The sequence below is a fragment of the Dreissena polymorpha genome, chromosome 8 (genome assembly GCF_020536995.1).
Source record: "Dreissena polymorpha isolate Duluth1 chromosome 8, UMN_Dpol_1.0, whole genome shotgun sequence".
NCBI classification, from domain to species: Eukaryota; Metazoa; Mollusca; class Bivalvia; order Myida; family Dreissenidae; genus Dreissena; species Dreissena polymorpha.
The window spans coordinates 73,402,850-73,429,779 of NC_068362.1; the positions used below are offsets into that span (position 1 = coordinate 73,402,850).

The 26,930-nt window shown below is 35.9% G+C and overlaps 1 protein-coding gene across 2 annotated transcripts in view; it reads right to left on the bottom strand.

The window, feature by feature from the left end:
- Positions 1-11,938, bottom strand: part of LOC127841976 (probable E3 ubiquitin-protein ligase HECTD2) — a 64,841-nt gene extending 52,903 nt beyond the window's left edge. Inside the window, exons 1-3 of one of the 2 annotated variants that reach the window (XM_052371204.1) lie at positions 11,495-11,938; positions 6,797-7,236; positions 6,013-6,115 (exon numbers count right to left, since the gene is read on the bottom strand). In XM_052371204.1, coding sequence (XP_052227164.1) covers positions 6,013-6,115; positions 6,797-7,236; positions 11,495-11,674 — 723 coding nt within the window. In that variant the 5' untranslated portion in view covers positions 11,675-11,938. The remainder of the gene's footprint in view (positions 1-6,012; positions 6,116-6,796; positions 7,237-11,494) is intronic. The other variant, XM_052371206.1, reaches the window with a different exon arrangement.
- Positions 11,939-26,930: the final 14,992 nt, after the last annotated feature.

Genomic DNA, 26,930 nt, shown 5'->3' on the forward strand with positions numbered 1-26,930 from the left:
GGTGTATTTTAACTCACGCGCTGTGACGTTAATTGATGTAAACATGATCGGCATTGCGAAAGTGTTATTTTTGGAATAAATCATTTACAATTGATATTGGCCTCTGCCTACAATATTGCGGCCGATGGCAAACGCCGTATTAAGAGATAAAGTAGTCGAACGATATGCACATTTTAGATTATGCATATTAATATTTTATATTATGCATATTTCATGCGCAAAACGCGTACAATTGTTCGGATTACTGTTTTCGGATACTGTATTTTTCGTCCATTATGATTTATTTTCGAAGTTCATAACAGCCAAAATAGAATGACGAATACACATGCGGTGATACGGAAGGTGTGGTTTATAATATTTCGAGTATTCACCAAAAATTGCAACTGGAAAAACTATAAAAAATAGTATAATTAGTGCTCTGGGTGGGTTGGGGCCTCTGCCCTTAATTCTTATGTGTATGTAACTGTAGCTGAGATCTGGTTTGTTAAGTCACACCCACAACATTGATTGTATTCTTTATTGTAAAGCCATGATAATATTTTATAAGAAAATGACACACTGATATTATGCTTGTTTTTGAGTATATATATATATTATAACTTAAATCAATAGATATACATTTAATAAAACATAGATAAAATGAAATTCATGGTTTTTTCTTTTTTTTTTGCCTTCAGTACCGTTTTGCGGAAAAGTCCGCATATGTTTTGGCTATTATTTTTTTAAGGAAAAAAAATATGGCTATTATTTTCTGAAGGCCAGAGTGAGCACTGGAGAATACAATTTTATGTGTTGTTTAATGTAGTTGTAGTGACGAATTTGTGCATATAATATGTGTTTTTTTCGTTATTTTCAATGGGTACGAAACTTTGGTTTTGTTCCGAACTGGTTCGTACCAAAAGTTCAAAAATCGCAAAATCAACAGTTTCTAAAACGATTTCAAACCACGAATGTCCAAATAAAATAGTCAAGTTTATAGGGGTTATTATCTGATTAACAGCTCCTTTATGACATTGAACTATCAATTATGTTATCCTGGGATAAACTGTCACGAAGATCAATAATTATAACGATTATTAGGGACGCTATTTCTTTAATCAATACCATGACAAAAACACATGTAACCTTGTTTTAACAGGCATTTGTGTTTAACAGTTCCATTATTAAAATGTTCTGGGAACGATATATTTTAATTAAGATACCAACTATTTCTGAAATCAAAAGTAGGTCCTTCACTCGATGTACTATATTTCGAATATGTTAAAATTCGGACATATATTAAGATAGTGACATTTATGTGTTGATTTGTTGTATATAGTTTGTACAAATATGTTTTGTGTTATTTCAGACAACAAGAATGGATGGTGGCAATTATCCTGGGTCTTTCTGTCAAGAAAAAGATGTGAAAAAATATTCATTTTTAATAATTAAACCTGGAAATCAACCACCACAACTAACAGAAAACCTTTTAACAAAAGGTGTTGTTTTAGAATTTGTGAACTTTGATAATAAACAGAAGTTGGTGTATATCATGTCCAAACGACCAAATGTATAAACTGTTTAAAAATTTGAATTGAGATGCTTTATTTTCTGATGTTTGATTTATTTTTCCTTTCAGATGATATATATTTGTGTGAGTCTAGGTTTTAATAAATAATTCTGAAACATTTATGCAGCATACTGTTACATTTTTATTGTTAACGTTATTATATTATGTTGGTTATCTGGTTTATCAAGTGGAAAAAATGTTTGTTTTATAAAAATAAAGCTTTTAATATTAAGACTTATGAAGGTACTTATTGTTATTTATTTATTAACATACTTCTCAGAGTAATAAAAATATAGTAAATGCCATTATTCATTTATGATGTAGTAAGGTTCCTTAAATTATTGTCCTTATTGATTAAGTTTGAATTACGAGCCGTTTTCACACTGCGATAAAGTGGCGACAACTTTTTTGGGGCCAGAGAAACCCCTGAAAAGCGTTTTATTATGCTATTTGTATTTGTCTGCGGTATTGATTTTTACTGGACAATAAACTATAAATGTTTCTTTTAAACCTCAATAGCTTATTGGTTGTTTGTGGAGATAAAGTATTTTTAACGCAACATGTGGATTCCTTGTGAAAAAAAAACATCAAAAAATCACCAAAAAGTTTATTATAGACAAGTGAAAAGATTGCATAACTTTTGAACTTATATATATATATAGTAAAGATATTTTTAAAATTCAAACTAATTTAAAAACTGCACATCAAGACCTACAGTCTGATTATGATCATTTTGCACATCAACATGTTTGAAAAAAATCACTGTGGTTGCTTAGTAAAAAGAACTTCATACCATAACATTTTTAAAATGAGTGCATATTTGGTCACCCATCTTTTTTTTTTTCTTTTTTTTTCCGTCCTCCTACCCGACACTTTTAGAAAAAAAATCCGAAAATCATTTTATTAAAAAATTCTGGCCTAAATGCAACCTCTTGCTAGATCATCATGTAACCTACCTTCACCTCTTGCTAGATCATCATGTAACCTACCTTCACACACATTTCAGCACAATATCTTCATCCTAGCAGAAGCCATTGAGCCCCAACTGTTGATATATGAGCTGCGTTATAAGAAAACTGGGCTTAATGCATGTGCGTAAAGTGTAGTCCCAGATTAGCCTGTGCAGTCTGCACAGGCTAATTAGGGACAACACTTTCCACTTTAATGGTATTTTTATTTTCAAGGAAGTCTTCCTCACTGAAAATCAAGTTTAGGCGGAAAGTGTCGTCCCTGATTCTGATTAGCCTGTGTGGACTGCACAGGCTAATCTGGGATGACACTTTACGCACATGCATTAAGCCCAGTTTTCTCAGAACAAGGCTCATATTTTATTCAGCAACAGTGACCTTGACCTATTTTGTCCTTTGAGTAGTATAACTCAAACTGTTGGTTGAACAGTCATGCAAATTAAAAATTGTTTTAAAGATAAAATTATGGCCTTTTTTTAACCTCAGTGAACCGGAAAACAAGCATTATTACTATGCCTCTGCCATACAGAGCATAATTTTATAAATTGAAAAATAATTGAAAAATATAGATTTTTAATACTATTCCATTAATGCTATTAATTCTGTTTGTAAAGATTCCGCCTAATTGCAATGTCTAATGAGGCAGCAGCCAGGCTTTAAAATATTCATGAAAGACTAGCGGAAAGATTAAAGAGTCAGTCCAAGATAAACAATAAACCTGGGCTAGAAATGATTGATTTTTGTTTTCTTCCTATAGACTAGAGCTTCATACTGCAAATATCACCAGGTTTATGGCATTTAATGTGCAGGTTATGCGTAAGCAACCCAGACTATTACAAAGGACTGTGATTTATTGATTAAAATATGAGAAGAGCATTGACTGCTGGCAAAAACATTCCTAATTGACCAGTCGCCAAATGCAAGATCGCTCCGCCCACTAAGTTGTGTTTTCATAAAATGCTTTAACCATTACTCCGACAGTCTTTGTTTGTCGGACCATGTGGCCGCAATAAACGAAATCTGATTGATTATTTCGTGAGTTTGATTTACAGCTGGCGACTGGTCAATTGCTGTATCTGGTGAAAATTACTGAATTGATATCAGGAACAAGGGCATGTAACTTTAACAAGAGCTGTCAAAGGACAGCACGCTCGACTATTCAAGTGCTTGACATTATAAAGTAAGCCATCATGGGGAAATTGTTCATATTCAATAATTTATTAGACAATCTTTAAAAATAAAAAAGGAAAAAAAAAAAATTTTTTTTTTTTTGGGGGGGGGGGGGGGGGGGGGGTTGAGAGGGGGTATAATGTGGGATGTGGTCATTTATTTGACGATCTTTTAAAAAATAAAATTTGAGGGGGGGGTAGGGGGGGGGTGAGAGGGGGGGTTAAATGAGGGGTGTGGTAATTTATTAGATGATGTTTATAAAAAATAAAAAAAAAATTGGGGGGGGGGTAGGGGGGGGTGGTAGGGGGGGGGGGGGGGTGAGAGGGGGGTATAATGTGGGGTGGGGTAATTTATTACATGTTTAAAAAAAAATTGGGGGGGGGATAGGGGGGTGGTAGTGGGTGTGGGGGTGAGAGGGGCGTATAATGTGGGGTGGGGTAATGTATTAGATGATGTTTAAAAAAAAATTGGGGGGGGGGAAGGGATTCTGGGTAGGGGCGTGGGGTTTTGTTTAAATGGAATACATTGTGGTATTCAGGTAAGTGTTGTTTTGTCAAAGTAATAATAAAATGTGATCATAAATAAAGAAGTTATGGCAATTTAAGCAAAATGTTCAATTATGTAAGTGTAAAAGGGGCCATAATTATGTTAAAATGCTTGATACAGTGGTCTGCTCTTGTTTATAGGTTGGGGTCATGTTGATAAACAAGTTTGCAACATATAAAAGCAATATGTCAAAGGATATAGGAACTATTTGGGTTAGTACGCAAACTTTAACATAGATTTATCAATAATATGCATATTCTAAGTATAAAAGGGGCAATAATTATGACAAAATGCTTGATAGAGTCGTCTGCTCTTGTTTATAGGTTGGGAAGATGTTGGTAAACAAGTATGCAAAATATAAAAGCAATATGTCAATGGACAATGAAAATAATTGGAGTAGTATGAAAACTTTAACATTTGAACGCTAACGCAGACGCTAACGCTAACGCAGACGGTCACGCCAACGCCGGGGTGAGTAGGATAGCTCCACTATATATATTTCATATATAATAGTCGAGCTAAAAACACCATTATCTTCTCTATTGTTGATTTTTGGTATAGTTCTTTATTTTGTTCAAGACACAACTGTAACATTCAATTATTAAATAAATGAACACTGGTTTGTGGCATTGTAATGGTGTTTGAGATAACATGTTAACACCAAATCCCATCAAATAAGAAGCTTTTATTTGAATTAATTTGTCAATGTGACTTTTCATGTAATCGTGATCGACCCGTCTAGATTCTGGTCTTAATAATTAAAAGATTTGAGTGTACACTTCAACACCGTTATTTCGAACACCGATAATCCGAAGTCACCGTTATTTCAAGTATTTTTCGGGTCCAGATATTGGTTCTTCTTTGTTTAATGTAAAATTTCATTGTTAATCCGAACTTTGTTAAACCGAAGAAATCGTTAATTCGAAGTGATTCAGTCGGTCCCAACACTATAATTCGCACCTTATTAACAATCTTGAATCCGAAGTCAAAACTGCAAAATACTGAGCGTAATTTCACACCTTTGTCGTGGCTCATCAAAAGTCGATAATTACACCTTTGTCGTCTGCGCGAACGCCGGTGTTCAGAGAGAGACATCGCGTATTAGTAAAAAAAAGGTAAATTAATTTCTGAAAATGTATTAATATGTACGTATGTCTGATAATTTGTGCTATTAATTATATTTTATATGTTCTGTAATAAGACAAAAATAAAAACAAGAAAAATAATCGTTTTATTCCTCCGTTTGTTACAAGTGGAAAACTATTGCTATCTGACTAGTTTACGCTTTTCAGTAAGCGTGTAACCGAACCATGTGAATTCCACAACGTTTCATTTTTTACAGAATCAAAGAAGTCTTCTGTCAAATGTTTATTTCGAATTATCGTTAATCTGAAGTTTTTTTACGGTCCCGACGACTTCGAAATAACGGTGTTGAAGTGTATTTCAAAGTTTATGAGGTCCATTCACGACTGATGCTGCATTATATGAGGACTCCAATTGTGCGCCAGCACTCCTGCATAATTTGCTTGCTAGACTCACAAAACTTGGAACAAATTTTGCATTTTAACTGCAATTTAATTTTTACTGAATCACCAACCAAACTCCCATGCACCAGCGAAAGGGATTGAACCCAGGTTGCCTAGGAGGGACGCGGTTGTGCCAACCACTGCCATGACCTGAAAGCCACATAGTTTATAGATACAATATTTTAGTGAACTTGAAACAAGATGTGATGGATAATGTTTTTTTTTGCGTACACTCCTTGCTATTTGTACACACCTTGAATGCAGCGTTGATTTCCAAGAAAGAGTCAAACGTGGTGGAATAGAACTCCTGAACACATTTCCAGTTGCCCGTCTCACGTGCAGCTCGGACATCCTCCCTGTAACAACAAAATAAAATAATATTCTTGTTTAATGATAAAATAAAGCATTGGACCATTTTTGTTATTTAATCATTCTGTACTTCTACTAATTTGTAGCAGAACTACTTTTTTAGAAAGAAGGCAAACCTTTGATGAGTAACTTAACCCTTTGCATGCTGGGAATTTTGTCGTCTGCTAAAATGTCGTCTGCTGAATTTCTAAAATTAGCATTTTCTTCGATTTTTTTCAAAGAAAACTATCAGAATAGCAAACAGTTTGGATCCTGATAAGGAGCCATGTTCTGTGGCGTCTCATCTGGATCCAAACTGTTTGCAAAGGCCTTCAAAATTCGGTTCCAGCACTGAAAGGGTTAAGAATTTCCTAACCATGTTTAATAAAATATGAAATGAAAAAGAGAGCTAATCTTCTTTTATTACAACCTTTCACATGCATGTGAATAAAATTTGGGCAGACACATACATTATTCAGCAGAATATAAATGTTCATTATTTCTCATGTCCTGATTAATGAATAAACTTTGCTTGTCTGATGATTTTTTTTATCCATCACTGTTTATTTTTTTTATGGTGATTAACAATTTATTAGACGAATTGTACTAAAAAAACTTTGCTATTAGTAATTGCTGGACATAATCTTTAGATAGAACTCAACTGATCTAAAATCTCCATTGATTCTCACCTCAACTGATCAATTGTCTTTGTTCTAACAGGATAAATCACTTTGTCCGCCTGAGACAGATTAGTAATACTGGTGCCAGCACCCGTACTTTCACCCGTAAGATCTACATCACTAAACAAGCTAGCTCGCCTTTCCTGCTCCTGACTAGATGTACGACCGCATCTTTCACTTCGGTCACTTTTTCTGCTCGAAGTCCGCGAGTATGAGGCATAAGACGGAGTCTTGTCCCTTGAAGACACATTTGGCACCGTTAGTCTCCCTTTGTTATCAATGGGAGGTAACTCTCTCCCAGATGACATGTCAGAAGCACTGCTATGCACAGACACGGATCGCTGCTTTATTTCCTTCTGGTGTTCATTCTTTGACTTGGATTTAGAATTTGGTGCCAGATTGTTGAAGAAGTTTGCAATTGAGTTAATTCGGCTTGATCCAGCATCCTCCTGGCAAAATAGATGCATGAGGGAACTAAAAAATCTTCTGACAACAATAAACTATAAATGTATGCATTTTATCCAATATCACCAGCAATTGGAAAATCACATGTAGGTAGAGAACAATAAACTTATCACAAAGAACTATGATTTCATTTATGAAAGTATTGATCTTTGTTTTACACTTTTCAACTGTTTTTTTTTAAACACTTTAAAGCACTGATCTTGTTTTTCATGTGTCCATTTCACAATAAAAGTGACTTATGTTAGCATGCAAAGAAAAATATCATGTACATGTAAAATTGTATGATGAAAACAAGGTTGACCAAGACAGTGTGTTTATTCCCTGGCACTCTGTGTCAACGCCAGATACCAGGTGATAATAGTCTCTCACCATTTTGATTGTCAGCAGTATTGGATGATAATGGAGGAACTCCTTGTTAATTTATAATACAGCTGTAAACATGATGTTAAAGTTAAAACCATATTTACTATATTTCTGTTTTATAATCTTTTTTTTCCATTTTAAATCTCTTTTTCACATTACAAGATATTTTACAAATGAAATGCATTTTATAATAACATGTCCATGAAATAATTAAACAAAACACACAATATTATATATTGAATAAACGATGTAGTAGTATTACATTTTTTCTAATTTTTCAAAAATGTTAGAATTTATGGCAAAAGGGCTCTATGGATTCACCTAAGACCTGAATGAACTAGGGGCTTTTTTCCTTCTTTAACAGATGCTTTGCACATGTACACAGTAGACAGACCCATTCACTAAAGAGAAAGACCATTTCCTCCAAAACAATCTCTTTATTTCTTTTATTTCTTATAAGTGATCTTATTCTGGGATTTTGTGTTTGCTTTTTATTTTACGGCATGTCACTTTTTGATTTGGAAAGAAAATTGTGGAAATATTATTATTTTTTATATTCATTGTTGCTGATTTTGATAATTTTTTGTTTGATTTTCTAGAAAAATAATTTTAACCATTAGAAAACCCCAATTCAGGTTGTTATTTTAAGCAAACAAATAATAAATGTTATTTGCAGGGCTTGCGACACTTTCCGCTAAAATTGGATTTTTTCAAAAAGGGACTTCATTTAAACAAAAAATCTCATAAAAGCAAAAAGTGTCGTCCCTGATTAGCCTGTGCAGTGGGACGACACTTAATGCACATGCATTATGCCCAGTTTTCTCAGAACAAGACACAATTATTCTATATGCAACCACTGCATCTTTTCCTACGTTTAGAGCTTGGTGTTATAAACATTTGATACTTCACAATTCTGCAAAAGGAAAATTTACAGGATTTTACTGCTATCAATGTCATGAATCCAGTGCATAAGAACAGGACCACCTATCCATTAATAAATGGGTCTTTAAGTAATCTGACAGAGTAGATATAAGTTCTGCCTCGGAACTTCAAGACAAAGCTTTGTGTTGTTTCATATTTTATAGACAAATTTAACCATTTGTATATATGTAAGATACAGTTTTATATTGTGAGATAAAATGCAACATCTCAACTAGAGTAAAGAGTGTTTAAACAAGAGCTGTCAGAGGACAGCGCGCTCGACTATTCGAGTGCTTGACATTATAACGTAAGCCATCATGGGGAAATGTGCAGCTCCATGAGATACACATGCATGCCAAATATCAAGGTGCTATCTTCAATATTTAAAAAGTTATGGCCAATGTTAAAGTTTTTTCGGACGGAGGGACAGACTGACATACTGACTGACGGACAGTTCAACTGCTATATGCCACCCTACCGGGGCATAAAAAGGGGCAATAATTATGACAAAATGCTTGATAGAGTTGTCTGCTCTTGTTTACAGGTTGGGGTGATGTTGGTAAACAAGTATGCAAAATATGAAAGCAATATGTCAAGAAACATGAAAATAAATGGGGTAGTACGAAAACTTTAACATTTGCTGTATATTCTAAGTGGAAAAGGGGCCATAATTATGACAAAATGCTTGATAGAGTTGTCTGCTCTTGTTTATAGGTTGGGTCATGTTGGTAAAAAAGTATGCAAAATATGAAAGCAATATGTCAAGGGACAAAGAAAATATTTAGGGTAGTACGAAAAGTTTAACATTTGCATGCTAACGCAGACGCTAATGCAGATGCTCATGCAGACAACAGGGTGAGTAGGATAGCTCTACTATATATATTTCATATATAATAGTTGAGCTAAAAATAGTTTCGATCTCCCCTGATCTTTCTAGTTTGGTGTTGGTGTGTAGATCAGATTGGTGATGTTTTGAAGTCTCGCTGAAATACAGATGGAGTTTAGCCTGCTGGAAACTGGGTTTGCAACTGATGACGCTGTTTCCTACTTCCTCCTCACGATGAAAGCAATGTCATGGCGATCTTTGGAATCCTCTTAGTTGAACCATATCTACTGAAATAAATCTAAGGTTTCGGACACAATTTTTTGGGGGGGGGTTGAAAATTTAGATAGAAATTTAGAGACAAAAATTAAGGTGTCCAAAAATTTTATTGTGATTTACTCATGTTTTTCTGCTTGTAAACAAATACAATATCACAGTTTTTCTAAATCTTGCCTGAAGTGATAGAACCAAAAGTAAAAACATATAGCATTCTGCTTCCTAAATAGGTCAAAACTGTTTCAAATGCTGTTAGGTGCATCCATTGTTTTCTACCTGTATACATGGTTATTAACCCAATTGGGCAAATGTAATGGTCAATTGCCCTCAGGCATGCATTTGCCTGGTTTTATGACCTTAATCCAGTTGTAAAATTCCATGCTCAAAGTGTCACAGGATAAGTGAAAACTGGGCCGAAGTCTGTAAAAAAATGCAGTAAAATATACTGTCAGAAAATTCAGAGACATTAATTATGGACTGAAACCTGTATGTCCGAAAATTAAGTCACAAAAAATAAATATATTTGCTAAAACAGAGCACTGTCCGTCAACTTAAGAGTGTCCGAAAACTAAGAGGTATTTGTCTGTTTATGTTTCTCCAAAATGGTTAACAGGAAGAAGCCATACAGCACCCTCACGACCTTAAAAAAGACCAGCCTGCACAAGTCCAGTGTTATAGAAGACGTTGATGGAAACCTCCTGACCAAGAGTGCCATAGTCCCGAACAGATGGACTATATACTGCCGCAACATCTATAGCTACCAACCTGACCCCAGTTTTCTTCAGAACAATACAAGATCAGAAGCTGATTTTTAAGTCTGCCCATACTTAAGGCAGGATGTCTACTCTGTCTCAATCTGTTCAATCAGCTCACAGGCGTTTTTCTGCCTATTTTGGGAAAAGGAGTTTGACAAAATTGGGAATTTTTTATCGACAAAATTGTCCATTTTGTGAATTTTTGCTTCGATGAAACGGCTCATTTTGGGAAAACATTGTGAATTTATCATGCTTAAATAAGTCAGTGGTTTAACAAATAAATTTGTTTTTATTTGTTATTTTGTCTTCTTTATATAAACACATGCAATATAGGGCATGATCAATGTTTATTCGATACTGCAATTTTGTTTTTCAGTTACAGTTACACTCTGAGATAAGAACTGTACAGTCAAAAACTTATAGCAGATATTTTCTACCAAAACAAACACTGGTTAGTCACACAAGTTACAGCATAATTTTTCTCTGCTTTCTGTTTTGGAAATCATCACACAGCTCCTCCAATGTTTTGTCATTCAGATCTAGACCTTCAATGCAGATAAAGCATCAGATGAGTAAATTTGGTTTGTGTGAATGTGCTGCATAATGGGGAGCACAGCAGGTTCATTGCTGAATCCTCACTCAACCACAGCAATGCATGTTGATATGATACACATCAGCTGGACATTAATTAACTTATAATCATAAGACACTTCTTTCCAAAAAAAAAAAAAAATTTTTTTTTTTGGAAATTTGGATTTTTTTTTAATACATGTATTTTGGTTTAGGATCAGGTCCGTTTGCTTTGAGAACGCCTCCGTTTTCCAGAGGCGCAGACAGTGCTGAAAAACCCCTGTAACCAACGACGCATTTTTAGAGATGTGTACAAAATCTATTGTGTTTATGAAGGAATGCATATGTACTCCCAGAGCCGCCATAGCAAAAATTATCAAAGGCTCTGGGAGTACGTTTGTATGGACTAATGCATTCACTAACTTAAGTTAAGGCAACTTAATTGTGTGTAATTATAAATTTATATTGAATATTCAAAATTAATATAGGGTTGTTACAGCAAACAGTTTCTTTTTCAAAACAATACACATTTACATTTTGTTTTTGTAGGCGTCTCGGAACCGGTCTTTCTGCGTCTTCGCGCCTGTAAAATCCTCCGCACTTCGGACAAATTGTTCTCCGCGATCCATTCGGCACCGATGAAGTAAACTCACATGTTGGGCACGTAATTTCAAAGCGACCACTGTCAACGGAGCCGCTAGGTAAAAGCGACATTTTACCAAGTCAAATTTACCATTCCTGACAAAGACACACAATTCAAAATCCTTATGTCCGAATAAATGTGTAAAAATCCATCACCTCGTCCGCCATGTTTTGTAAACAAATCGCAGGGCAATCTCTTGACGGTTACATTACATTATATATATATATATATGTGAGAGCAATGAACGACAACTCTGCGTGGAGATTGATCGCAGGGTTGAGTATAGTTGTCGGAGTCAGAAAGCCAGTTTCGGACAAAAAAGGTTACACACTAGTTTTAATTAACTATGCAAAAGAGAATAATCCCCTTTTCTCCCGATTGTTAAGATATCGTGTCAACAACAGTTTGTATTGTAAGAGGTAATATTGCAGCGACAGTGTATGCAATAAGGACAACAAATAGAGTCTTAAAAATAATTGACAAAAGAAGCACACACAAGATGTAAATTGAGTTCAACGTCTCATTAACTTCGAAATATGTAAATAGTGTCTTCTTCTTCTCTTCTTCCATGTGATGTACTAATCTCACTCTGGAGCATACTCATACATTTGTTCTTCTTCTTCTTCTTTTATAATAATGGGTATGTTCAATACTGATACATTATGGCCATGCGTGGGGGGTTAAAAAGAAATAGATTGATAGGTTTCCCGAGTTACTCAATCCACTCAGGAAAATCCTATCAACAGTGATAAAAAAGGTGCAAAACCTAACACCTTAAAGCGGGTATATACGATCTTGTCAAATATTTAGTAACAAATATAAAATGTGTAAAAAACTGATTATACATATATTTCAATATAAACTAAAATAAAAGTTAAGAAGAACATGTGTCGAAAAATGCTTAATAAGCCAGATATTTAATTCTCAAATCGAAAAAGGCTGTACAGCCGAATTCGCCAGCATGTATATCATGCATGTACGATGTGAATCTAAATTTAGTTTAACGGTTCATTTGAAATTCCTGCAGCGATATCGATTCATACGACACATGAACACTTACAAAAAAGACGAATGCATCGGTTATTGTAGGAAAATAATTACGAATTATCTTCGTCACAATCGGCTCGGGGCGCTAATTTGTATTTGCTGTATTTTATGAAATTCGTCTTAAATGTATCATTTTTCTTGCAAATTGTGTGTTATTATAACATATTTGTATCAATATTTTACAATTTAGCACATATAAAAATCGTATATACCCGCTTTTAGCCCTTAAGACTTAAATATATACATATACAACTGTGCATGTGGTGAGAATATTAGTCGAGTTAAAAACAGGATAAAAGCAGAATCATGTGATCTAAGGAAGGAACACTGATGTAGACAGCACTGATTTAAATCCAGGGATCGTATCAGCGCTGACTACATAAGATGGAAGTGTGTTCCATTGTACAACTGTTCTTGGAAAGAAAGAAAATTTGTGGTAATCAGCTGTACTTGGTGGTAATTGGTATGCCATGTGATGGTGATAGCGTGAGTGTCTATTGTATGGAGTGAGATAGTGAAGGGGATTGACATCAACATGATTATATACTATTTTATAGAACAAAATGAGTCTAGCTTGTTGTCTTCTTGATTGCAAGGTATTCCAATTCAAATCCTTAATTATATTTGTGACCGTACCCGGTGTCTTGCTGTAATTATTTGTTACAAATCTGACAGCTTGACGCTGAACATTTTCAATTTTATCAATATCTTTCTGATGGTAAGGGTCCCACACACTAGAGCAATATTCCAAGGATGGTCTAACAATGCTGTTATATGCCGCTGCCTTAGTTTCCATTTTAGAAGAATGAATGTTTCGTTTTAAGAATCCTAAGCTCTGGCTTGCTTTACTACTAATTTTATTTACATGAGGTGACCAGTTTAAAGTTGAGCTTACTTCAACGCCACGATAAGTGGCTTGGTTTACAACAGACAGAGGTTGATTGTGAAGAGTGTAGGCTGTTTTTAATGGTTTACGGTTTCTCGTAACATGCATGATATGACATTTTTCTATGTTAAAAGACATCTTCCATTTCAGCTCCCACAATGATAGATTATCTAGATCTCTCTAAAACTGAATAGTGTCAGCCAAAGTTTTTATGGATCTGTACATGACACAGTCATCCGCAAATAGACGGACGTTTGACTTCACAAACGAAGGTAGATCATTAATGTAGAGCAGAAACAGAAGAGGCCCAAGAACTGATCCCTGGGGTACGCCAGAAATTACAAGGGCCATTGTGGAAGTTGCCCCATCTACAACAACCTGTTGACTACGGTTACCAAGAAAAGCTTTAATCCAAGAGTGTGTAGTGCCCGTGATGCCATAATGGACTAGTTTCAGCAACAATCTACCGTGATGTACAACATCGAAGGCTTTGCTAAAATCCATGATGGCAACATCCATCTGGTCTCTCTGCATGGTAGAAGCTAAGTCATGGATAAAACCCACAAGTTGGGTTTCGCGAGACCGCCGGGCTCGAAAGCCATGTTGGTTGTCCACCAGGATATTAAAGTTGTCATGATGGTCTAAGATGTTACTAACAACGATATGCTCCAGCAATTTACAAGCAATACATGTTAATGAGACTGGTCTATAATTACTAGCTTGGTACTTTACACCTTTTTTAAAAATAGGAGCAACAAAAGCCATGGACCAGTCAGAAGGGACAGAACCAGAAATAAGTGATTTGTTAAAAAGAATGGTAAATATTACATACAAGGTGATCGTGAGAGTGCAGTTAAAAGAATAAAACATGTAATATTTATAATATGTACAGTCAGGAAAGCTCAATGTTTGAATTGGAGGCCGGCCAGTCCTTCCCTGAATGACTCTGGGGTCTGTAGAACTGTGAGGAGCTTTGGTATGCGGTTCCACAATCGAGCTCCAGAGATTAAGACGGAGTGACTGTAGGTGTCTGTTCTGCAGTAAGGTATCGAGCAACGGACCACTGCACCATCCATGTCTTCGAGACCACGTTCTCTTGTAGATGTGATGGATCGCCAGAGAGGATCGGTGGCTGGAATGTCGAGAAGACCATATGTGATCCGATACATCATCAGAAGTTTAGAATGCTGGCGGCGGAGTTCTAGGGTAGGTAGCCCAAGGTCTGCGATCATCTGGCTAGTGCTGCTTGTAGTCCTGTAGTTGCCTGTGATGAATCGCGCTGTACAGCCTCTAACTCTTGAATACATGCCTGTGTGTGAGGGTCCCAAGCTGCTGATGCGTAGTCGAGGACAGACGACTAGTGACTTATAGCACTGCAACTTTATGTCTTTTGGGCAGCTTGAGAGGTTTCTGCGGAGGAAGGCGAGAGAGTTATTGGCAGACTTAGTGCGGCTGTCCACGTGTGGTTTCCAGGAAAGATCACTGGCAAGTGTCACGCCTAAGTACTTTCCTGTCTTGACTAAGGCCAGCTGGTGCCCGTGGATGCTGTAGTCTGCTTGTGTCAGGGTTCGCTTTCTTGTGATCCTCAGTACCTCACATTTGTCTGGGTTGAAGGACATCTTCCAAGTTGTTTCCCACTCCTGGAGGGCATTGAGGTCATTCTGCAGTATCTGTGCATCCTCTAGAGACTTAATCTTTCTGTACAGAAGACTGTTATCCGCGAATAGCCTTGTTGTGGAATGAACTTTGGAGGGCATGTCGTTGATGTACACCAGGAAGAGCAAGGGTCCTAACACCGAGCCTTGAGGGACACCTGATGTTACTGGTGCTGGTTTTGACTGTACACCCTCGACCTGTACCTGTTGTCTTCGGTTTGAAAGGAAGCTTTTAATCCAGGTGAGAACGTTTACACTGATGCCGTAGTGCTTCAGTTTCACAGCAAGGTGTTCATGCGGAACCTTGTCGGACGCCTTACGGAAGTCAAGTAAGATGGCGTCTATCTGCTCACCGTAGTCAAGAGCTGACGAGAGGTCCTGTAGGGTCAGGAGTCGTTGCGTCTCACATGACCGGCGCTTCCTGAACCCATGCTGTGCGTCTGACAAAATGTTCAGGTCTTCCATATGCTGCATTATCTGGCTGTGCATGATGTGCTCCATGATTTTGCAGCAGACGGAGGCAAGGTGCCTGAACCACGTGACTTTTTCGGCTATGTGTGGGACAATCGGATGTGAACAAAACGTCGCTTCAGGTAACGCTTTTGATAATTTCTTCATTATTTCAAAACCATTTTCAAAAAAACAAAGACGAGTGCCCGGTCATTGTCAAAAGACACAACTTTATTAAGTTTGCGCTAAATTAATTAATTTTTCCAAAAAGTGCAACTGCGAGCTTGAAACACACGAAGTGAAATGCTATGTGTGGTATATTTTTATTCGATCATTAAAAACGTTGATTACAATGTTGTCGAGGGTTTAAAAAATAGGGCGGATATTGTAATTCTTCATAGAGAAGCTACATACATTGCAGGTTTGCGCCAATACATCTGATTCGGAGTCTGTGTATGAAATATAATGATGCTATGTGTGGGACAATTTTTTTAAATGCTATGTGTGGTATACAAACTAAACTGGAGAATCGAAAGATTGACATTAACGTCAATAATATTTAAAGTTTGTCTGAATAACAAAAGTTGGTCAATAAACATTGTTGGTAGTGTTTTGCGCGCCTTAAATATGATAATTCTACGTTCATGTTACTCAAAATTATCATGATTGTCGATAACTTATATTCATATTTCGTTTACTTTTAGAATGCCATTGTTTGCGAACAGTGTGGCAGAGAGGTCAAAACACGGTCGGGGATCTCCTAACACAAAGCCACCCACGCATGGACAGGAAAATAGTTTCGTTGGGCAATCTTTGTCATGTTTGTTTCTATAAAATTGATTGTTACAAAATGTTGAATTTTCAGTGAATTGTTACTGCCAACTCGTGCACTTGTTTAATACACAAAATCGTAAGGATTGTTTTAGCAAGATGTCATGTGAATATTATTGCAACAAAACTACAAAAAGTGTTAGTTGTGTGTTTTTTTTAGCAGGAATGTGTAGGCATTTTTGACTGTAACGATAGTTATTAAATAAGCATAAAGAGATCATACAGCATTTTGAAACAAATAGCAACCAGGATCAATAACTTTTTTTCTGGAAAATCATGTATTTGTATCTAAATCCTATTGAGCTATCTGATATAGCAAGCATGCTATTTTTTTAAGTGTAACAGTTTATTTCATTTATATTTTGTTCTTTTCAGGGAGATTAAAGTATTTGTGGAAGCACCTTCAAGAGACGTACTGATATCTTGATCAATGAAAAGTTGTCATATACAAACATTTATAGTAAATGTTCCAAAGTTTAAATGGCTGTTTGTTTTATTACCAGATGGTGCAAGTATTGCAGGGAAAGTAAACATTACATACAAATTTGACATTTCAACAAATTGAACAACATTATATGATCTAATGTTAATTACTTGGTGCAGTGGTAACAAGATCTTGCAGCGCCCTTTCATGACCGGGGATATGAGTATTTTCATTAAACATCTCAAACTATTTTCAGTTATTCAGATTTCATTTGAATTTGAGTAAATGAAGTATTGATGCAATTCAATATGTTTGTTGGTATAATAACCCCCACAAGTCAAGACGTTTTGGCGATGATCATTTGTTATGACTTAATTGGAGCATTTATATGTTTGAATGGCAAGATTTGCAAATTCATAAATTGACTGATTACAATTTCTTTGTGAATACTAATGTACTTCTTTATGTATTTGGTGCTTTAATTTCTATTGTTACATGTGCATGCTAGTTATAAAGTAATGTTATTATTAATGACGTGTTTATTTTGATATACCGAAGATATTCATATGGAGATAATATTGGAATAGACCACAAACAAGCATTATTGGATTCGAAGATGTTCATATGGAGATGATATTGGAAGACCACAAACAAGCATCATTGGATTTAAATTGTTATTTGTTATGAAACACCTGTTTTATTAACACACATAATCAGATTTTATATTCATCTAATCAATTTTAGTAATAACATAGATACAAAACCCATAAATATACACACATATCAATACACACACTTTGTTTTGCTTATGCAAAAATACATGTTAAATGGTATGTTTGCATAGTTAGTTGAAATAGCTTTCCATAAACATCACAGAATGAAGCGGGGTCCCTGTCTCTGTCACTGTGGTATTATAATTAACTTGCCACATATCACCTTCCGTGTGGTTTGATTGTGTTCATGTAGTTCTTACACAGCTTCGAACCTTAAAAGCGTTTCAGATCTTTCGACTAATCCTTTTCAAGTCTGAAAAACAATAGAAGTAAAACCCATTTTAAAGCATGTGCTCTTATTTTATTTGTCATTCATTAAAAAACGGACCAAATTCAATAACCAGGCAGAAATATCAGTCATTATATCTATTTAAAGACAATAAGTAAAACAAAGAAATATTATATTTCAACATAACATGTATGCTTATATAAGAATTATGTTCAGTTAAACATAAATTGTTTGATCATTACACGATTACTTCAGTATTCAATAATGTAACATTTGGTTAATTTGATATATTTACAGGACAGACTTAAGTTAATGTTCTAGATTCTTACAAAACTGTGTTCATATTAAATGCAGAACTGACGGGCAAATTCTTGTATACCACACATAGCATTTAAAAAATGTGTACCACACATAGCAGTATAACATTTATATACACACACTCCGAATTAGATGTATTTGCGCTAACATACAATGTAAGTAGCTTATCTATGAAGAATAACAATGTCCGCCCTATTTTTTAAACCCTCGACAATATTATAATCAATGTTTTTGTTGATTGAACAAAAAATATACCACACATAGCATTTCAATTCATGTGTTTTCAAACACGCGGTTGCACTTTTTGGAAAAATTACTTAATTAATTTAGCGCAAACTTAATAAAGTTGTGTCTTTTTACAATGACCGGGCACTCGTCTTTTTTTTTTTTGAAAATGGTTTTGAAATAATGAAGAAATTATCAAAAACGTTACCTGAAGCGACGTTTTGTTTACATCCGATTGTCCCACACATAGCCGAAAAAGTCACGTGGTTCAGGCACCTTGGGAGGTTAGGGAGATAGGCCTGTAGTTGGCATGTGTGCTTTTGTCGCCCTTCTTGAATATTGGAATATTGGAGCCACCAATGCTTGCTTCAGTCATCAGGCACACTGGCTTGTGACAGAGAGGCCTGAAAGATGAGGGTCAACATAGGTGAGAGTTCACTTGCAAATTCTTGAAGGAACCTTGTAGGGATAGCATCAGGTATAGTTGCCGTGTGTGGGTTCAGATTCCGCAAGAGTTTGTGTTCACCCTCATTTCCGATGTTGAAGGTTGCCATTGAAGGGTATGGTGTACCGCTCATCTTTGGGATGTTACTTGGGTCCTCTTCTGTGAACACACTTGTAAATTGCTCATTCAAGATTGCAGCCTTAGACATTGGGTGGTTATACAAAAGTCCATCATGTTTCAGGGGGGCAATACCACTGCTGTCACATCTTCTTGTTTTGATGAAGGAATACAGCTTCTTAGGGTTGCGATCTTCAGATACGGTATCGCTGATGTAAGTGTTGTATGCCGTTCTACACTCGTATTGGACTGTCTTTTGCAGCTGTTAATATCGAGTGAGGTCTTCTGGTTTCCCCGTATGTTTGGATCTCCTGAGGGCCCTCTTCTTTTGTCTTGATAGGCGCTTGATCTTTCGATTCACCCAGGGTTGGTTGAAACGTTGAGTTGCGAGTTTGGATGGAACATGTTCTTCTATGGTGTTGATACAGAACTGCTTAAATTCATTCCAAAGAGTGTTGATGTCTGTATCCAAGTTATGTCTGTTGAGAAAGATGTCGCAAAATTTGTCAATAGTTGTTCGGGTGGTATAAAGGTTAGCATGTTTCCAAAGCAGAATCTTTCTCTGAGGTGGTTTAGCTCTGGGAACACGTGTTGAGGCCTGCACAAATACAATGTTTTACATTGTCTGACCGATTTTGGTCCCGGAGGAGATGCGTCTGGTAGCCACATATACTCGACACCGTTAATTAACACTGTTGATGCAAACATTTCTGTGCGTTTGTTGTAATCTATTTAGACAAGTAACAATGAGGCAAAGTTTTTGTTCGGTCCCGAAAATAGCATGGTTTTAATTGTGCCTTACAAAGACTAAATGTTTTTTTTAATATGATTTGTTAAGAAGTACGTCATCATATTGGTTGCGGCGACTTGAATAACTACTGAAAAGCAACTATTATAAATAAAGGATGGAAAAACACATATTCCCCAACGCCTTGAGGAAATTTCTCATCATCCAGCATGTTGTTCGAACGACTCAAAACATAATAGATCACCTACGCTTGCAGTCTGTTATCATGTAATTATATTAGGAGCAACTTTTTTGTCAATTATGTTCAGATTATGATAGCAGTTGTAGTTATATGGAATACACTTAAATTGTGAATATTATATAGATACTTTAATTTTAATAACTATCTTCATTCAAAGTTTGACGCATATTAGGTTAATTGAACAAAAAGGTTTTGAAAAATGCCAAACAGGAACTGCAGAAACCAAACTCGCAAAATCAGGTACATACATGCTCCCAACAAGGGTACTTAAAGATCTGGAAAATGAGTTTGCCCCGTATTTATGCCATGTATTCTTAAATTGCTAGCAGCAGGATCTATCCCAGATACATAGAAGACTGGCACAGTGTCGGCAATATTCAAGCAGGGAGACCGTTACAAAGCGAGAAACTACCGCCCGCTGTCACCCACTTGTATAAGTTGTAAGATGCAGGGGTATATTATTGTCAGCGTCGACATAGGACATTGGGCAGAAATAACACCCTTACTGCCTATCAGTATGGATACGGGATGAGGCGGAGTTGCACAACCTTACTCCTAACATTGGCAGTCAACCTAGGATGTCCAAGCCAAAGGAAAACAATATGATGTGGCTATTCTGGTTTTCAACAAAGAGTTTGACAAAGTTCCACCAGCGTATGTTGACCAAGCTACATCACTATGACATTCGCGGATTTGGAATAGATCCGAGTATTCTCAACAGACCGAACACATAGAGCAACTTCAGAGCCTGCCAAAGTAGTGGAGTGCATCCTGAGGGTATTTTTGGATTGATCCTCATCCTGGTCTTCATAAATTATCTCCTTCTTAAAGTATCTTACAAGACAAGACCATATGCAGACGACTGTGTGGTCTACATACAAATATCGTGTTTGGGAAATATCATTTCACCCGGACAAGTGCAACATCCTTTGAGTCTACATAGATCAATTACCGATCATATACAATGTTACCCTCAAAGGTCACCCACTAGCATGTGAGGAAACATCCAACATTCTTGGCGTTGAACTGACAAAGGATATGTCATAGAATTTAAAAATATACAAAGCATAAGGAAATGAAACATAACCCTATTTACTTTATTCTTTTAATGGAAGTAAAAAAGTACATTTTTGCATGCAAACGGAAAGAAGGTATCCCACATTTTCAGGGAATTTAAAGCTAACCTAAGATTTGCTTTAAATGTTTATGCAAACACAAGTGTATCACATAACGGTGTTTTTTAACAGTTATAAGACCAATATGTAATTCATAATTTCATTTATACAAAAATAACTGTTGTCAAGCTTGCAACTCTCACTATATATGTAATTTATAATTGCATAAAGAAACTGCGTTTTTACCTAGTGATCAACTTATGCAACTTGCAAATTGTGTTTACTTGTTTGAGTTTGTTTTTGTAATTTGCATATTGAATTCACAATTATAATTGATTGTGTTGCAATAATGAACTCTTTGTTTAAAGTCACATTTTTGTTTATAATGTCAATTGTTAATGCAACGGGCAAATCTTACAGTATACGGTTTATGTTATTTGAACACTGTAAACATAGTTCAAGTGTAGTTGTGAATATGAAAACAATTTTTGTTAAGAATCACGTGTATTGTACAGCGATGTACGATGTAGATGTAGGTTTTTAAGTTATTTTTTTTTATCAAGTATTATTACAAACATTTTTACTCGAACTTTGCTTGTTTCTTGAAGGTAAAATATCGACTACAACCCAAACATCGGGGCGTGTCCTGACTAATGCCTTTACGGTTTTGTGGATAGTTTCTGCACATAAATTTATTCGAAAGGTCCCACATATAAATGCTTGCTTCGCTTGCGCTCATGTGGAAATAGACATCCTGGATGTGGAAAATAAGCCATTGTGTACACACCGGTCTTACTGACATAACGTAGTGAGGTCACCATCTATGTAAAATGGAAAATAAGCCGCATTCCCAGCGAACGTGCGTTGATTGCATTGAGTGTTGTATGTAACCTATCGCCGGTCAGTCACTTCCGGTGATTGACGTGTAAATGGCTGACAAATTTAAGAAAGATGCTACTCCACCGCCGTTGCTTTTAATGCCGGCCGGTGGAGGCCTTACTCTTACTCCCCCTGATCAGCCAAGTTTGTTTATGCCAGTTGTTCAATCAGAACCATCATTGTTTGGTCCAGGTAATCGCAATAATTGAAATAAGAAGTTTTAAATGTTACGTATGTTCCATATCACATATTTACATTTGTCATTACTGGAGTTAATGTCCAAGAAGAAACACTGAGAGACCTCCTCAAATTTGATTATTTATTAAATAACAAATCGTCCCTCTAAATTTTAGAATTGAACATTAATTAGGCATATTTAAATGTAAACACACTTTTTGTTTTTGCTGTGTGTTTATTTTTTATACAAAGATTTGCTTTTTATTCCAATGTGTCGATGCAAAACTGTTTACATACTTCCCGTTATTTTTTTATTCCAATGTGTCGATGCAAAACTGTTAACATACTTCCCGTTATTTTGACAAAAAATGCGAGGTAGATTAATACATTTTTTAGCTCATCTATTTTTTGAAAAAAAATTATGAGCTATTGTCATCACCTTGGCGTCGGCGTTGGCGTTGGCGTTGGCGTTGGCGTCCGGTTAAGTTTTGCGTTTAGGTCCACTTTTCTCAGAAAGTATCAATGCTATTGCATTCAAACTTGGTACACTTACTTACTATCATGAGGGGACTAGGCAGGCAAAGTTAGATAACTCTGGCGTGCATTTTGACAGAATTATGTGCCCTTTTTGTACTTAAAAAATTGCAAATTTTGGTTAAGTTTTGCGTTTAGTTCCACTTTTCTCAGTAAGTATCAATGCTATTGCATTCAAACTTGGTACACTTACTTACTATCATGAGGGGACTGGGCAGGCAAAGTTAGATAACTCTGGCATGCATTTTGACAGAATTATGTGCCCTTTTTATACTTAGAAAATTGACAATTTTGGTTAAGTTTTGTGTTTAGGTCCATTTTATTCCTTAAGCATCAAAGCTATTGCTTTCATACTTGCAACACTTACTAACTATCATAAGGGGACTGTGCAGGCAAAGTAATGTAACTCTGACTGGCATTTTGACAGAATTATGTGCCCTTTTTATACTTAGAAAATTGAAAATTTGATTAAGTTTTGTGTTTAGGTCCACTTTATTCCTACAGTATCAAAGCTATTGCTTTCATACTTGCAAGATTTATGAACTATCATAAGGGGACGGTGCAGGCAAAGTTATGTAACTCTGACTGGCATTTGGACGGAATTATGGGCCCTTTATACTTAGAAAATTGAAAATTTGGTTAAGATTTATGTTTTGGTCACTTTACCCCTAAAGTATCATAGATATTGCTTTCATACTTGGAACACTCACAAACTATCATAAGGGTACAGTAAAAGGACAAGTTGCATAACTCTGGTTGTCATTGTTACGGAATTATGGCCCTTTTTTGACTTAGTAACTTTTAATATATGGTTAAATTTTGTGTTTCGATCCACTCGAAGTATCAAGGCTATTGCTTTCAAACTTCAAATACTTACATGCTATCATGAGGTTACTGTACCTGGCAACTTGAATTTTACTTTGACCTTTGAATGACCTTGACTCTCAAGGTCAAATTATTAAATTTTGCTAAAATTGCCATAACTTCTTTATTTATGATTAGATTTGATTGATACTTTGATGAAACTACTCTTACCTGACATACCACAATAGACTTCACCCAAACCATCCCCCGTGCCCTCCCCCCCCTCCCCCCCTCCCCCCCCCCCTAATTTTTTTTTTTTTTTTTTTTTTTTATAAGATCATCTCACAAATGACCACCACACCCTCACACTATACCCCCCACCCCACCCCCCCACCCCCCCCCCCAAATTTTTTTTTTGATTTTTTTTTTTTTTTTTTTTTTTTTTTTTTAAGATCATCTCACAAATTATCACCACACCCTCACACTATACCCCCCCCCCCCCCCCCCCCCCCGATTTTTTTTTTTTTTTTTTTTTTTTTTTCGCTTTTTTGGAAGATAATGTAATAAATGTCCACAACCCCACACTATACACCCCTCTTCACTCCACTCCTCCCTCCTTTGTGATTGAAAATGAGAGTCCCTTCACCTTTAAAAAGAAAATAGATGAGCGGTCTGCACCCGCAAGGCGGTGCTCTTGTTGAAACTTTATAGCCACCTCAGGGATTTTTTCCTTCTTAGTGAATGGCCGTGGATGCCCATGTCTAGATCTCTATATTTCATAAAATATGGGTATGACTAAAGTGCGTATATGACTCATATCCGCGGATATGACTGAAAAGTGCCGATATGAACACATAATGGCTTTTAAATGTTGTTTTACCTTTATTTTTTGATATGCAAATCGTTCTATGAACAAAAATACATTCCGTGCATGTGTAATGTTCAGATCAAAGGTAATTAAAAGCGTTTTTCATTGGCATTTTAATATCAGTAACTCCCTATTCATATCCGCGAATTTAAAGTACCGGTCAGAACACCGCTTTGAGGCTAAACACCACCAATTTCGAAAGATAAATCCATACCGAGATTGAATCAGTGAATATGGTATTTGTATGATTATTATATAAATTCATATGGTCTATATCTTCCGACTAGTACAGACTTTATTTCGCGTGATTTGCATATTGAATGTTTTTTAAATTAAGTCAGGTTACATTTATGTATAACCTTAAATATATGCAGATAGCTTTTTTTCTTTGAAAAATATTATTTGACAAGAAAAATATAACACTAGAATTGTTATGTTATATAACTATATACAATATACTTTTTTTGTTTCACAGATAACCCAGAAAAATACAATATTTTGACACATAAAACAGCGTATAGCATGTGGAAATGTTTTAATAAATGTAATATCTTTATAATATTTTGGACTATTATTCCAAAGGAAGAAATATATTAATCCTATCGTCCGGTTTCTTGTATGAAGAATGACTCAAACAGTATTGGGAATCTTATTACCGTAGGTTTCCACGTACAGCGCGCTCCCGTGTATAGCGCGCAGGCTGTTTTTTGAATGCAAAAATGGAGAAAAAAATATTTAAAGACAATAAAACCACCAAATCGGACAGAAAATGGCCGCCATATTACTATTGCACAATCCAATAATCCGGGGCATTGGAAAGCTTAATTAAGCATTCAAAATATGAAGCGTCATTATGATTTGGAGCATGGGTTGCATAGCACTATACTTTTCTGACAATTTTGTAATTTTCTAGCAAAAGATTAACAGTCCACGTGCATTTCGTGAAAAACGTGAGAAATAAGAATTAGTGTACATGGTGGGATTTTTCCACGGGAAAAGCATGGGCATTACTGGTAAATTTGAATGTTGCATGGGAGACAGGGATACAGTTGTTGAAGTACACCACTGTTGAACGTTCAATATTTATTCTCACAAAATGCAATTGCATATCTTCACGTTCTCAAGTGTCAATTAGAGTCTCAAATGTCAATTCGCGTCTTAACAAGTCGTGGCACATATTACTCAATAACATCTGCCAATTACGAAGTGCAAAATGACCCCCTTTCACACCTACTGCTACCCGCAAAAAAGACCTCGTTCGCACATACCCTTGCCTGCTCTCCGGACTGTCGACAACAATCCCCATCGGAATTCATCAATAAAGAAGTGTAAAAACACAAACAAAGAAATGTCCGCAAGTTTATTCAAACAAATTTATTTTCGACCAAAACTTCTTCTACCGCATTCATATCTACAAGTAGCGACTTCTTGTTGTTTCGACAATAGCCCCCTCAGTCTGAACGATTATACTATACTTAAATTAAACCGCGCGTGTTTTTCACGTTTTCCTTTGATTAAAATACGCCGCTGTTAGTTAGCATAGTGTGTGAGTAAAACGATCAAATTAATTAATTATCACCTTTTTATTTCAATCGAAAATCGGCAGAAAGTTGTAACATCGACGACAAAGAACTAATTATTTAATTATCACTCTTTAATTTAGATCGATAGTCAGCTTGGACATAATTGATTTATTGTCACGCTTATTTTCATTTTTAATCTTATAATACGACATTTGTGACCTGCCGCTATTTTGTTTGCAGACGACAATATTTACTGTGTATTCATAGCACCACCCATTTTTACGTTTCATTCAACAACGTCATTTCATGTGTAAGCGAGCTCAGTTTTGATTGGCCAGCTACCATGTGCACTTTAATAACAATAAGGTCAAGCGATGTCTCGATACAGGTGCATACCGGTTTTCGTTCCCTGTTCAAATTGCGAATACTTGCATTGAAACAAAGAGAAAAATATAGAAAACCAGTTTCGTGTTAAAATGGCCGCTGTTTTCAATGAAATTTTACGAGATTTTAGTATTTTCGCAAATCGGATTTTTCTTGAGCCAAATTCTCAATATTTTCGCAAATGGCTCAAGTGGCTGACGACAGCGCGAGCCCTGATTATAGGGTGGTAGTTTTCTGGAAAAAAACATGGCGGCCATTTTTATTATTTACGATTACACAACATATTTTTTACCAATTTAGCAGCCAGGATAGTGTTGTATCAATGTATAGCGCGCACCAGCTTTTTAATTTGAATTTTGGAGGTAAAACACTGCGCGCTATACGTGGAAACCTACCGTAAATTAAGATAATGTAAAAATAACAACCGTTATAAGCGCTCATTTGTAACAAACTTAAGTGAAAAGGCGCATTACTAGAAACATGGATTTTGTTATAGATTAGAGGCAGGGGTCGGCAAATTTCTTTTCAGCAACTTGCCCTGCAGGGCGAGTAGCTAAGAATGTTTACTTGCCCTGCTGAAATATGTACTTGCCTTGCAATTTTATGAAAAAATGCAATAAATCAGTAACTTATATGAGTTGTTGTGATTTTCTA